Source organism: Pleurodeles waltl, chromosome 8 (assembly GCF_031143425.1).
Source record: "Pleurodeles waltl isolate 20211129_DDA chromosome 8, aPleWal1.hap1.20221129, whole genome shotgun sequence".
NCBI classification, from domain to species: domain Eukaryota; kingdom Metazoa; phylum Chordata; class Amphibia; order Caudata; family Salamandridae; genus Pleurodeles; species Pleurodeles waltl.
The window spans coordinates 542,208,314-542,221,044 of NC_090447.1; the positions used below are offsets into that span (position 1 = coordinate 542,208,314).

The 12,731-nt window shown below is 46.2% G+C and overlaps 1 protein-coding gene across 1 annotated transcript in view; it reads left to right on the top strand.

Moving 5' to 3' along the window:
* The window catches only part of CFAP47 (cilia and flagella associated protein 47), a 2,216,809-nt gene that overhangs the window by 1,557,063 nt on the left and 647,015 nt on the right, over positions 1-12,731 (top strand). The window contains exon 54 of the mRNA XM_069204610.1: positions 9,955-10,066. Within this exon, the coding sequence (XP_069060711.1) occupies positions 9,955-10,066 (112 nt within the window). The remainder of the gene's footprint in view (positions 1-9,954; positions 10,067-12,731) is intronic.

Genomic DNA, 12,731 nt, shown 5'->3' on the forward strand with positions numbered 1-12,731 from the left:
CAGTAGGACCCGGAGCCAAGGCACTGTCAGCCCACCCCCTGTAAAGGCTCCGAAATTGGAGAGTGGATGATGGACCGTGTCAAGACTCCTGGTGGGACAAACAGTGAAATGGGATCCAAGGCGATTGATGAGTCATCTATAACTCAAAAGAAGGTGGGGAAGGTCCTGAGGAAGTCTCCCCAACCTGTTGTGAGTGTCACGGCGGAGAAGGGCGCCATCATTTTCGGCGGTCCAGACACAACCGCCAGCACTGTCGTTACTGGTCAGGAGACCACCGCCAGAGTCATAGCCCAGGAGGGCCCAAGTATCGTTACTGGTCAGGAGACCACCGCCAGAGTCATAGCCCAGGAGGGCTCAAGTATCGTCACTGGTCAGGAGACCACCGCCAGAGTCATAGCCCAGGAGGGCTCAAGTATCGTCACTGGTCAGGAGACCACCGCCAGAGTCACAGCCCAGGAGGGCTCAAGTATCGTTACTGGTCAGGAGACCACCGTCGGAGTCACAGCCCATGAGGGCTCAAGTATCGTAACTGGTCAGGAGACCACCGCCAGAGTCATAGCCCAGGAGGGCCCAGAATCCCACAGCCCCGCTGGGCAATAATGGAACGTCAAGCCACACACCAATGTCCAGTGTGGAGTTCGTCATGCCACACACCAATGTCCAGTGTGGAGATCGTCATGCCACACACCAACGTCCAGTGTGGAGATCGTCATGCCACACACCAATGTCCAGTGTGGAGATCGTCATGCCACACACCAATGTCCAGTGTGGAGATCGTAATGCCACACACCAATATCCGTACCAGAACCGCCATGGCAAAGCACCGCTGAACAGGGCAAACACCGCCATGGTGAAGACCGCTGAACAGGGCAAAGACCGCCATGGTGAAGACCGCTGAACAGGGCAAAGACCGCCATGGCTAAGCACTGCTGAACAAGGCCAAGACTGCCATGGTGAAGACCGCTGAACAGGGCAAAGACCGCCATGGTGAAGACCGCTGAACAGGGCAAAGACCGCCATGGTGAAGACCTCTGAACAGGGCAAAGACCGCCATGGCTAAGCACCGCTGAACAAGGCCAAGACTGCCATGGTGAAGACCGCTGAACAGGGCAAAGGCCGTGTGGGTATGAATAGTCCGGCACATCAGGCATGTGCAGCTGGGACTGTGACAGGACATGTACTTTCACGGGGAGACTCATCCAGTCTGGGCACCAGTCCCACCCAGTACCAGTAGAGAACTGCATCTACTTGCGAAGATGTGTCTTTGCACTCCCCAGGATGTAACAGTGGGCAAGTCACCCACAGTAGAGACTTCAGAGACTGTGGCTTTGCACTCCCCAGGATGGCACAGTGGGCAACCCACCCACTGAAGTGACTTGAGAGACTGTGGCTTTGCACTCCCCAGGATAAAGCAGTGGGCAAACCACCCACTGGAGAGACTTGAGAGACTGTGGCTTTGCACTCCCCAGGATTGAACAGTGGGCAAACCACCCACTGTAGAGACTTGAGAGACTGTGGCTTTGCACTCCCCAGGATGGCACAGTGGGCAACCCACCCACTGAAGTGACTTGAGAGACTGTGGCTTTGCACTCCCCAGGATTGAACAGTGGGCAAACCACCCACTGTAGAGACTTGAGAAACTGTGGCTTTGCACTCCCCAGGATAAAGCAGTGGGCAAACCACCCACTGGAGAGACTTGAGAGACTGTGGCTTTGCACTCCCCAGGATTGAACAGTGGGCAAACCACCCACTGTAGAGACTTGAGAGACTGTGGCTTTGCACTCCCCAGGATACATCAATGGGCATGGAGCCCCGTCGTAGATCTGGCTTCGCATTCATGTGGCTGAGGTGCCCCCCCTTCCGTTCCCCCTGAGGTGCCTGTATTGTTTCTATCTGATGCCCCGGCAGTGTTCTCTCGGATTTTTGTCAGGTATCTATAGTGGGCGTCGCCCATGCATTTTTGGACTGTTGGTGCACGGATATTGTTGTGTACATCTCTGCACTACTTCTTGTATTGTATATTTATTTTTGACAGATTTTGTGATATATATATCCTTATATTTTTTAATGAGTAGTATATTGGCACAATACAAAGTTTGACCGCTATTCGCTTTGTCTTTGCATTCTTCCGGGGGGATTGTGGGTTGTTACTGTGATTTTTGTGAATGCATTGGTGTGTATGTTGTAATATGCGAGGGTGGGGGTGTTTGGTGGGTGTCCCCGTAAATTTTGCCTCCTCCCTCCCCCGTGTCGTAGGTGCTGTACTCACCGGGATGTTCTGCGCCTACGTCGCTGTTGGTTGTAGATGAGCAGGAATGCAAGGGCAGGTAAGATTTGTAGTTCCGGCTCCATGGTGTCCTCGTTCCTCGTGGGATGTGTTGAGGTGAGCGTTTTCCCATAGCACAAGCTGTTTCTGCCGTGTTTTTATCCACGGTGAATCCGCCCCGGAAAAGGTGGCGGATTGGTGTGTTGTGATAGTGTGGGCGGTACATTGTCTTCCGCCTGTCTGTTGGCAGTGACCGCCGTGCTGTTGGTCTGTACCGCCGTGGCAGGCGATGTGTTAAAGTGGCTGTCTTAGTTGGCGGTTTCCGCCAGGGTTGTAATTCCCTTTTTTTGTCCGCCGGCCTGTTTGTGGTATTACCGCAGCTTTAACACCATCCGCCAGGGTTGTAATGACCACCCTTGTGACTTCCCACCCTGATAAAGCAGAAATGCAAGAAGGGTATCTGGAATCAAGGAGAATGAGAAAAAGAAGGAGTCTTGTGCTTTCCTGGTACGTGCAAACTTCTGTCTAGCATAGAGTTGTGCATAAGTTCACAACCACCTATTGATCTACTGCCAATAACACCTTTAGGTAGTGAGATATAAGACTTTGAAAGTATTGTGAAAATGTAACTCTAAACTCTGAGACAAAGTAGGTTTCACAGATACACTCTCATACACAAACACTAAAGAATCTGATATCCATGTCTTAATATGTTACTGATATCCATGGCTTAATATGTTACTGATATCATTCATTATGTGACCTCTAGGAAGTAGTGAGCATGGATATTAGATTTTCTAAGATTTTGGGTGGAGGGGGTGACAGATCAATCAATTGGTTCCTTTAAATCTTTGTTTCCTATTAGAGGGAGATCAATTTCTTCACTGTTTGTGAACACAAATATTACAAAGACGACAATGATCATTGTTATGATCGTGAACTGTATTTTTCAATTGTCAATTGGGTGTGTTTCATTGGTATTTTGAAATCACGCCTGATACTTTGTGAATTTATTGTACTGTGTGATTTACAGTGTGTAAATGTACACCTTACAGAACAAATGTGTGTATTTTAGGTGCTAGAAAATGGTATTCTTTTACCTGTGGCTGCATAGTTCCATCTTTCTGTGGTTAAGATAATTGTGTGAGACTTAGCTAATCTCAAAACTTCACCATGTGCTTTGAGCTAGACCTCGGCCAGGCTTCCCCAGTGAAGGCTTTGGCTGCTTAGTTTTTGCCCTCAACCTAAATAGCCAGTATTCTGGTAAACACATTGATTCTCACTTTCAGTGGGTGGGTTATACAACTTCACAATTCTGAGGAGAAAGGCTGACTGTGGGCAAAATTAAAAGTGATGGTACTGAGCATCTTTCTGTACCAGTGTGTTCAATGTACTGGTGGTTACCAAACAGGAACCTCTGTGGAGATAGTCTCAGAGGACCTGCCTTGGGGATGAATGTGGTGCTGGACACAGGCAAACTTATCTCTCAGCATGGCAACACCAGTTACTGAGATAGTGGACACCCCAAGCCCAATCTATACATAGCATTTTATAAATATGTTTATAGAATAATTAAGAAAAAAAGGTTTTAGCATGTGATTACCTTATTCTTTTACCAGGCAATTATTTATATGGCTTGGTTTGTAATTTGGCTCCTAAGGCCAGAGCCCTGGCTTGGGTTCCCCATATCAATTTTTGTGGCTTGCCCATCTGTAGTTCCAGTCACAGTTATGGCAATGGTGTCATTTTCTCAGGTGTACACTATTGAGCCTTCTGTTTTTAGGGTCGAGTCTGCGAGAGCAGGTGCTAACTCGGCATCTCCCTTGTGACACACTTATGTTAACAAAAAAGAGCTTGGGGCCTCCCTTTGCTTACCATTTATTTACTTGCTTTGCACTCTTCTTTACAGCCCCATAATTTGTCACTGCAGGCCTGGAATAATTTCCATTCCTGTCTGTGGAGCAGGGACCAAGCACTGATTGATTCAACCCATTCGGTGCATGTCTGCTGCTCCCAACTTGACTGAGGTACTGTTTTGTTCTTTTTAACTTTCTAGTCCCTTGCAAGCAGAAGGCATGTGTCCGGGGACAATGTGCCCAGCAGGACAAACAAAATTGCAAAGCTTTATTTTCTGTTAACTTTGTTTTATTTTGCTAAGTCTTTTCTCTGAACCCACTCATGTTTGTTTTTGCTGGTGGGAACTGTTCTCAAGTGATGACGATTATTGTGTTCTAAATAATGCAAAGCGACATTATTTATTTGTTATATGTAATTTCCTAAACTGTTTTAACATAATTATGCAGTGCACCCCAATCCATCCCACTCCAATCAGCATTGATCCACCACACCTCACCCTATACCTGTTCACCCCAGACAAATCAAATCCACAAAGACCACTCCAATCCACCCCACACCAATCCACCCCACTCCAATCCAAACCACCCACCCCAATCCAGTCCAATCCAATTGTCCCAACACACCCCACTCCAGTCTGCCTCAATCCAATTCAAATCAATCATCCCCACTCCAATCTGCCCCTCTACAATCTAAAACAATCTGCCCCACTTCAAACTGCCCCAATCCAATCTAAAACACTGTGCCCCACTCCATTCCAAAACAATCTGTTCCACCCCAGTCAGTCCTGCTCCAATCCAGAATAAACCACCCCACTCCAGTCTGCCCAATGCAATCCTTCCAAACCACCCCACTCCAATCTGCCCCACTATAAATCCAAAACAATCTGCCCTCCTCCAATCCACAACCTGCCACACTCCAGTCTGCCCCACTACAATCCAAAACAACCTGTCCCACTCCAATCCAAAACAATCTGCCCTACTCCAATCCGCCGCACTCCAATCTAACACAGTCTGCTGCATTCCTATCTGCCCCACTCCAGTCCAAAACAATCTGCCCCACTCCAATAAAAAAAACAAGCTGTACCACTCCAATCTGCCGCACTCCAAACCAATCTACCACATTTCAATCTAAACCAACCTGCCGCACTCCAATCTAAAACAATCTGTCCCACTCCAATCCAAAACAATCTCCCCACTCCAATCTACCCCACTTCAATCTAAAACAATCTGTCCCAATCCAGTCTGCCCCACTCCAATCCAGAACAATCTGTCCCACTCCAATCCAAAACAATCTGCTGCATTCCTATCTGCCCCACTCAGGTCCAAAACAATCTGCCATACTCCAATAAAAAACAAGCTGCACCACTCCAAAGCAATCTGCCTCACTTCAAGCCAGGCTACCACATTCCAATCTAAACCAACCTCCCTCACTCCAATCTAAAACAATCTGCCCCACTCCAATTCAAAACAATCTCCCCCAGTCCAGTCTGCCCCACTCCAATTCAAACCAATCACCCCCAGTCCAGTCTGCCCCACTCCAATCCAAAACAATCTACCCCACTTAATTCTGCCCCTCTCCAATCCAAAACAATCTATCCCTCTCCAATCTGCTCCACTCCAATCCAAAATAAGCCACCCCACTCCAATGTGCCCACAACAATCCAAAACAATCCACCTGATTCCAACCTGCCTCACTCAAATTGACCACTACAATCCAACCCAAACGACCAACTCAAATCCATTCCAACCCACTCCAATCCACCCATCCCACTCCATTCCACCCAGTCCAATCTACCTTAATCTACCCCACTCCAAATACCCCACTCCAATCCACCTACTCCAAACCACCTTAGTCCACCCCACTCCAGTTCAATTCACCATACTCACCCCCAAAATATCCACCCAATCAAACTCACCCCACTCCAACAATTCCACCACACTCCAAACCACCCCATTCCAATCCAGCCCACCCCATTGATTTCCTACCCCAATCTAAGCCTGGTCAATCCAATCCACACCGCCCTAATCCAGTCCACCACGCCCTAATCCAGTCCAATCCACCCCATGGCACCTGAATCAGTCAACCCCAATCCGATTTACTTCAATCCACCTCACTCAATTCAATCCACCACACTGCAACCCAGTCCTCTCAATCCACATCACCCCATGCCAGTCCAGTCCAATCTACCCCACTCCATTCCACACCACAGCATTCCACTTCAATTCAATCCACAACGTTCAATCCATTTCACCCCACTTCAATCCACACAGCACTACTCCACCCCACTCCAATCCTATCCATCCCAATCTACCCCACTTCATTCCACCCCACTCGAGTCACCCCACTCAATCCAGCCCCCCACTCCATTTCAATCCACCTGACCCCGCTCCAGTCCACCCCACTCAAATCCACTCCACCTCACTCAAATCCACCCCACTCAAATCCACCCCACTCCAGTACAGTCTACTCCAGTCCACCCCACCTCACCTCACTCCAATCCAGTCCACCTCACTCTACCCCATCCACACCACCTCAGTTCAGTCCAGCCCACTCAGTCAAAACCATCCAGCCAACCCCCACCACACCCCAATCCATCCCACTCCGAACCAATCATCCCCACTTAAATCCAATCCACTCCACTCACGTCCAATCCACCCCAATGCTGTCCAATCCACACCAATCCAGTCCACCCTACTCCAATCCAGTCCTCCAACTTCCAGTCCAATCTGCCCCACTCTAGTCCAGTTCACCCCACCCCACTCTAGTCCAATCCACCCCAGTCCACTCCACCCACACCAATTCTGTCATTCTGTTCCACCCACCCCACCCCAATCCAATCTAACACACTCTATTCCAATGCACACACTGCAGCCCCCCAATCCAATCCTCCTCTCCCCATCTCAATACATTCCACTCTAATCTAATCCACCCCTTCCAGGCCATCCACTCCAATCCACCCCACTCACAACACACTCTGCCCTAATCCAGTCCATGCCACTCTCTCCAATCCAATCCACTTTACTACCTCAATCCATTCCAACCCACACCACCCTATTCGACCCCACTCCACTATGACACTCAGCTCTACATCACTGCAGTCTGTTAACCTCTCTGCCACTGAACCAGTGAACTGTAGTCCCCTCTACTCAACTCAGTCACTGTACTCCCCTTACTCCACTCTACAACAACAAATCCACTGACACTCTACAACTCCACACCACATGCTGAGTAGCAACCACTCTGGTGTACTACATGGCAAAAACACATTACCAAGGCCAATAGCTCTTGTATAGACGAGACCTCTTTTTCTTTCCAGTGGAACTTTCTTTGTAGATTCTGGCAGGTAGTCGTTGACCCAATAACCTCCCACAAGGCTAACAAGCACAGGCAAAGCCAATAGGTCTCACTATTGAGAGCTATTGACTCGGACAATGTTTTGTAGCCATGATCTATAGTAACTCGCTACTGTCTTGCGCTGTGGCTAAAACTTGTTTTTTTTAATTTTTTTTTTATATGACCTGGCCAGGGTGAATGCCACTGGATCTGCTGACATGCTGGAATTTAAAGTGTCTGGTGAAAACCACAAGGCTGCCCTAGACACTAAGTGAGTTGGGGATAATCGAGCACTACACAGGAAGAATGGCAGTATAGATGTCAGGGCATGAGCTCCAAATTCTGATGCAGAGAAAGGCAAATGCTATGCCTGATATGTTGAAAAATTAGAAAAAACACCATAGGTGGTTATATTGTGATATATATATATATATATATATATATATATATATATATATATATATATATATATATATATATATATATATTAAACATTTTTGGTATGCATAGCAACCCTTTTACGGTGAAAATCCAAAGATATTTCACAGCATCAGATAAAGTACAACTTCACAGGAATGCAATCACACTCTCTTCAAAAGATATTGCATTCCTTTATAAACAAATTCTGTATCAAAGTACGTATTACTCCTCAACCTGCTCATGGCAATTCTCCAAAATGCTGTGCTTACTGTTATCAGTCATGGTCGGCCTAACGGGCTTCATTTTATAGCTGCTAGGCTGCTTTGTATCATGTGTGTCACCTTTAGCCAGTTCTTACTTTTAGGGATGCATTACTTAGCATTATGAGACTTGAGGTTTCCGTTTTAACATTTCTAGCATGGGCTCAGAAATCGTAATGGGCAAAATGCTGGTAAAATGGGAGTTGATGGGGGGAGGGCTTGTTTCATGACTGGGTTCCAGGCGGATGTAGCCGAAGTTGTTCATTGTTTGGAGAAAATTATCACATTCATGTGCTGCTAATGTGTGACACCTTCACACAGCCCTGGTTCTTTCACCATCATGTTGCACACTACTATTTATTAACCAGAGATTCCATTGCAGTGCACAGATTTAACGTTGTCTACTCAGATTATTCAATGACTATTTATGAAGCGCCTGGTGTTGCTTCATCGTGTAATAAGAAATGTTTTTGCTGTATAGGCCATTGGTATGCTGGCTATGCGTGCCAAAGTAGTGACTCCACGCTAAAAGACAGCCTACATTTATCTAACGGCCACATGATTTGCTAATTCAGAGGATGTTAAACTACACCCCTTGCTCTGCCATGAATGCAGCTGAAAGAAAGGATGCCTAGTCTGTGCACATTTCCAATGGTCAAAGTGTGTGAATAGCTGCACGCAGAGGTCTGTACGTTTGCCTCATGTGCATTTATAAGCACTCCAAGGCAACACTACAAACACAGATGTAAAAAGGCAACAAAGAAAAGCAGAGACAAGCGTGGTTGACTGGTGTGGCAGATCACAGCTTTCAACTCCTGCTTACATGGATGGTCACAGATTAACTAGAATCAATCTGTGCTTTGTCCCTGCGCCAGTGAAAAGACCGGAAATGATGTTCGCCTAGTACTGGTCATTATGAAGGCTGAAAAGAAGACGAATACTAAAGCGAACAAACTGTAAGCGATAGGTGGGCTCCAAGCCCTTTTTTATATACAAAAGTGTCTCGCCAGCGAGACGCATGCGCTAGCACATGCACTCGCAGGCTCGCCTCTAAAAAGGGAAGCAAAATAAACTGGTTACTTTCAGTTCGTCTCTGCAACTTGGTTTATAAGCATGCATCCTTATTAGCTGTGATAAATGTATTCTTCTTATAGGGTACAGTGGTCAAGCTTCATGTAATGCGTAATGTTCGCCCCATGGCCTCTTTTGGTTTGAGAAAAATATGATCTCTTCAGAAATGGTGCATCGCCTCGCAGTAATAGAAGAGCCAGGCAAAGAGTGCACCTGGAGCTGTAAACCAACCTTGTTTGAGCGCTCAAGGTGAGGTGTACAAAAAACCTTTCTGCTTTAGCGGCACTAGATTAAATTCTGTTGCAACTGTCAGTCAGTTGTACGCTCAAGCTTGACATTACCGGTGAAATATCGTTAGTTGTTCCACGGTTATCTTTAATTTCTGTTGAAAAGCTTTTCCTGGTGGCAGGGAAGGCTTTCTGAACTGCAAATACATCTCGCGCTGTCCTATCTGAAATGAGCCTGCCAGCAGGTAGTAACATCTTTGACGTGGGGCTCATTCTGCAGCCATAAAATAACTACGGGTTAAAGTGTATGCAAGATCGAGATAAAAAGAGGACATGGATATTAATCAAGGTGAGAGAACTGTCAGACAGTAATCTGAAGTGTAAGGGATATGTGGCCTTTACAGGATGTAAACTGGAACCTTGTATTCAGAAAAGGTAGAAGAGAATATGAAGTTGAAACAATGTGATGCAGTTAAAGACTTCCTGATTTGTACATATCTGATGTTTTTGCATTCTGCAGATGGACCCGCCAGAATATCCACCTTTTCAATCGTACTCAAGAGACCCTGGAGTTGGAAACTGTCAACAGCAATCCAGGGCATTTTTCAGTGGAGGTGGACCCAAAGAAACCTGTGAGTAATTCGAAAATCCAGAACTGTGCTTCGTTCAGCCTTGACATTTCACCACAGAAAAGTATTGTAATATGTATGAATTTCTTTACATTAATGCCATGCATACTGAAATGAAAGAGCTTAGCAAACTTTGCCCCGTGAAAGGGACTAGGCTATGTATTCCTTTCATCCTGCAGGGATTCAGTGGGCACAGACACCATTTGTAAACTTAAATTGGATAACTGCTCAGTGGCAAACCTGGATGAGCATTGTTCGGTTGCTTCTCAGTTAGGGCACAGAGCAACCCATCCAGACAGATATTGTTGCCTGCTAAAAGTGATTAAAAATGTTTTCTCGTTTTCATGTTCTATAAGCATGCCTCCATTATTGAGCCCTACATTTTTTTTTCTACAGGGGCCTTTATCTTTTGGTGCCCGAACGTACCCTTTCCCTGCGGTACTTCAGTTCCAAAAATGGTACTGGTACTGAAAAACACAGTTGTAATCTTAAGTGTTTGTCCTTAAATAATAATGTAATAATAGCAAAAAAATGAAAAACATAATTTAAGAAGGGAGGACAGTGAGTCTGCGGCGATTGGCGAATACTTACAGAATCAAGTATGCGAAAGCGGTCTCCCATCCAAGTACTAACCTGTCTCATCCTCCTTAACTTCTGAGATCAAACACGATTGGGTGCATTGAAGGTGATATGGAAGATTGACACTTAGGCCTCTTATGGTTACATAGGCTAAGGCTCACAGCCTTCTGCTTCCACCATCCTTTGATGATGCACTTTACCAAGTGCGCTCCTTTCTGCCCCTCCCTCAAATTTCTCATACACTTGTTATGGACAGCCAAACACCGAAATAGCCCCTTCCTTGCCCACACTTTACACTTGTTTCTTTTACCCATCCACGGGAGGTTAGTTAGCATTCTTTAGACCATAACACTAGCAGCTGAAGCAGCAGTAAAGCAGCCTAAGAGTTGCCTGCCAGCCCTGCTCCCCTGTGCTTGTATCAAATAGCCCAGTAACTTTCCTGGGGTATCAATGGATTTTAGGCACTCAAAGCTGTGTCAGTTTATCATTAGATTAAATAGTCCAGGTCTATTCTGAAAATATTACATTCTTAAATGACTGATTATATCACTGAGGACATCAGCCAATAAATGTGACAGTCTGCTAAAGGCTTTGTGGACTGGAATCAATTCAGCAAACCACAGCTGGGGCCAATTGTTAATCACCACTCAAGTGATAATGGACATAACCTTTTACAAACCTGCAGGACACATAGCATATTTGTTAACTTACCCACATTTAGTAAATGTGATCTCTTTTTTACTAGTATTCAGCTCCCTAACAAACAGAATGGCTTTATAGACATTAATGGGGGTCAGCAACGTATTAAGCCTTGAATACCCTCCTATTAACATTATGGTGAATAGAATGATACATTATGCAGCAAAGAAATGAAAAAGTACAGTAAAAATGCAAATTATGTGGCACTTTCTTTGGCACTATTTTCATTCGTTTCTGTTAAAATTTTGATGAAATCTGAACATTTGGCAATTTGTGTGTCAAATATGGTAAATCCATAATCTGATAAATTCTAGCTGCAGATTCTTTACTTTTGAAATTCGCCGGCATGTGTCTGGATCCAGAAACTTTAGCTCCAGCAGTACCCTGTACGTGCCATTGGGTCGGTCTGTTGGAATCCACATGGTGTCTTCGGTGTTGTTGGCACTGAAAGTGATGTCACGGTCACCTATGTAGGCGCCACCGAGGCGCACAGGCTTCAGTTCATTTCTTTCGGCACCAGGTAACATAGATCAAGAGAGTGCTACCCCTCTGTCACTTTTTGAAAGGCCTTTTTTCAGTGTTTTGTAAATTTTTTCTAGTTTGTGTGTCGGGATGACATCTAAGAAGGCAGGGTTCAAACCGCCTGGTGCCTGTCGCCGCACCATGCCGGTTACGGACCCTCATCTTGTCTGCCTCTGGTGCCTTCAGCGTGACCACGACTCCAAGTCATGCTCTGACTACCAGGCCATGGCACCGAAGGCTTTGAGGAAGTGGTCTGTAAAGTTGCTTGTGACCTGGCAGTCGACGACACCAGCACAGGTGACTCCTCGGAGGTCTCGGTCAAGAAGGTCACAGGACTACTCCAGGGGCCCAAGTCCTCTTTATTACACTTGAGGTCCTGGAGGGTGAGTGAGATACAGGCCTCCTCATTCAGGCCTCAATATCTCACAGTATTTCCTGATAAGGTAGTGCTTCACACCTGTGCCTTTTTCATCCTGAAGGTGGTGACTCCATTCCATTTGGGACAAACTATCACGCTGCCCACCGTCTTTGTTTCCCCGCATCCCTCTAAGGAAGAGGAGCGACCCCAGGGACTGAAGGACCCAAAAAAAGCATTTCATTCTACCTTGACCTTACAGAAGAGTTCTGGGTTAACGACCTACTATGTTAGATATGTGGGAGCAAAGAAAGGTCAGGCAGTACAGAAACTAACCATTTCTCGCTGGGTTGTTCTCTGTATAAAGATCTGCTACACCGTGGCTAAGAAGCAGCCTCCTGAGGGCTTAGGAGCCCATTCCATCAGGGGAAAAGCTGTGACCATGGCTTTAGCTTGTTAAGTCCCAATCCTGGACATCTGTCAGCCAGCAACTTGGACATCACTCCACACATT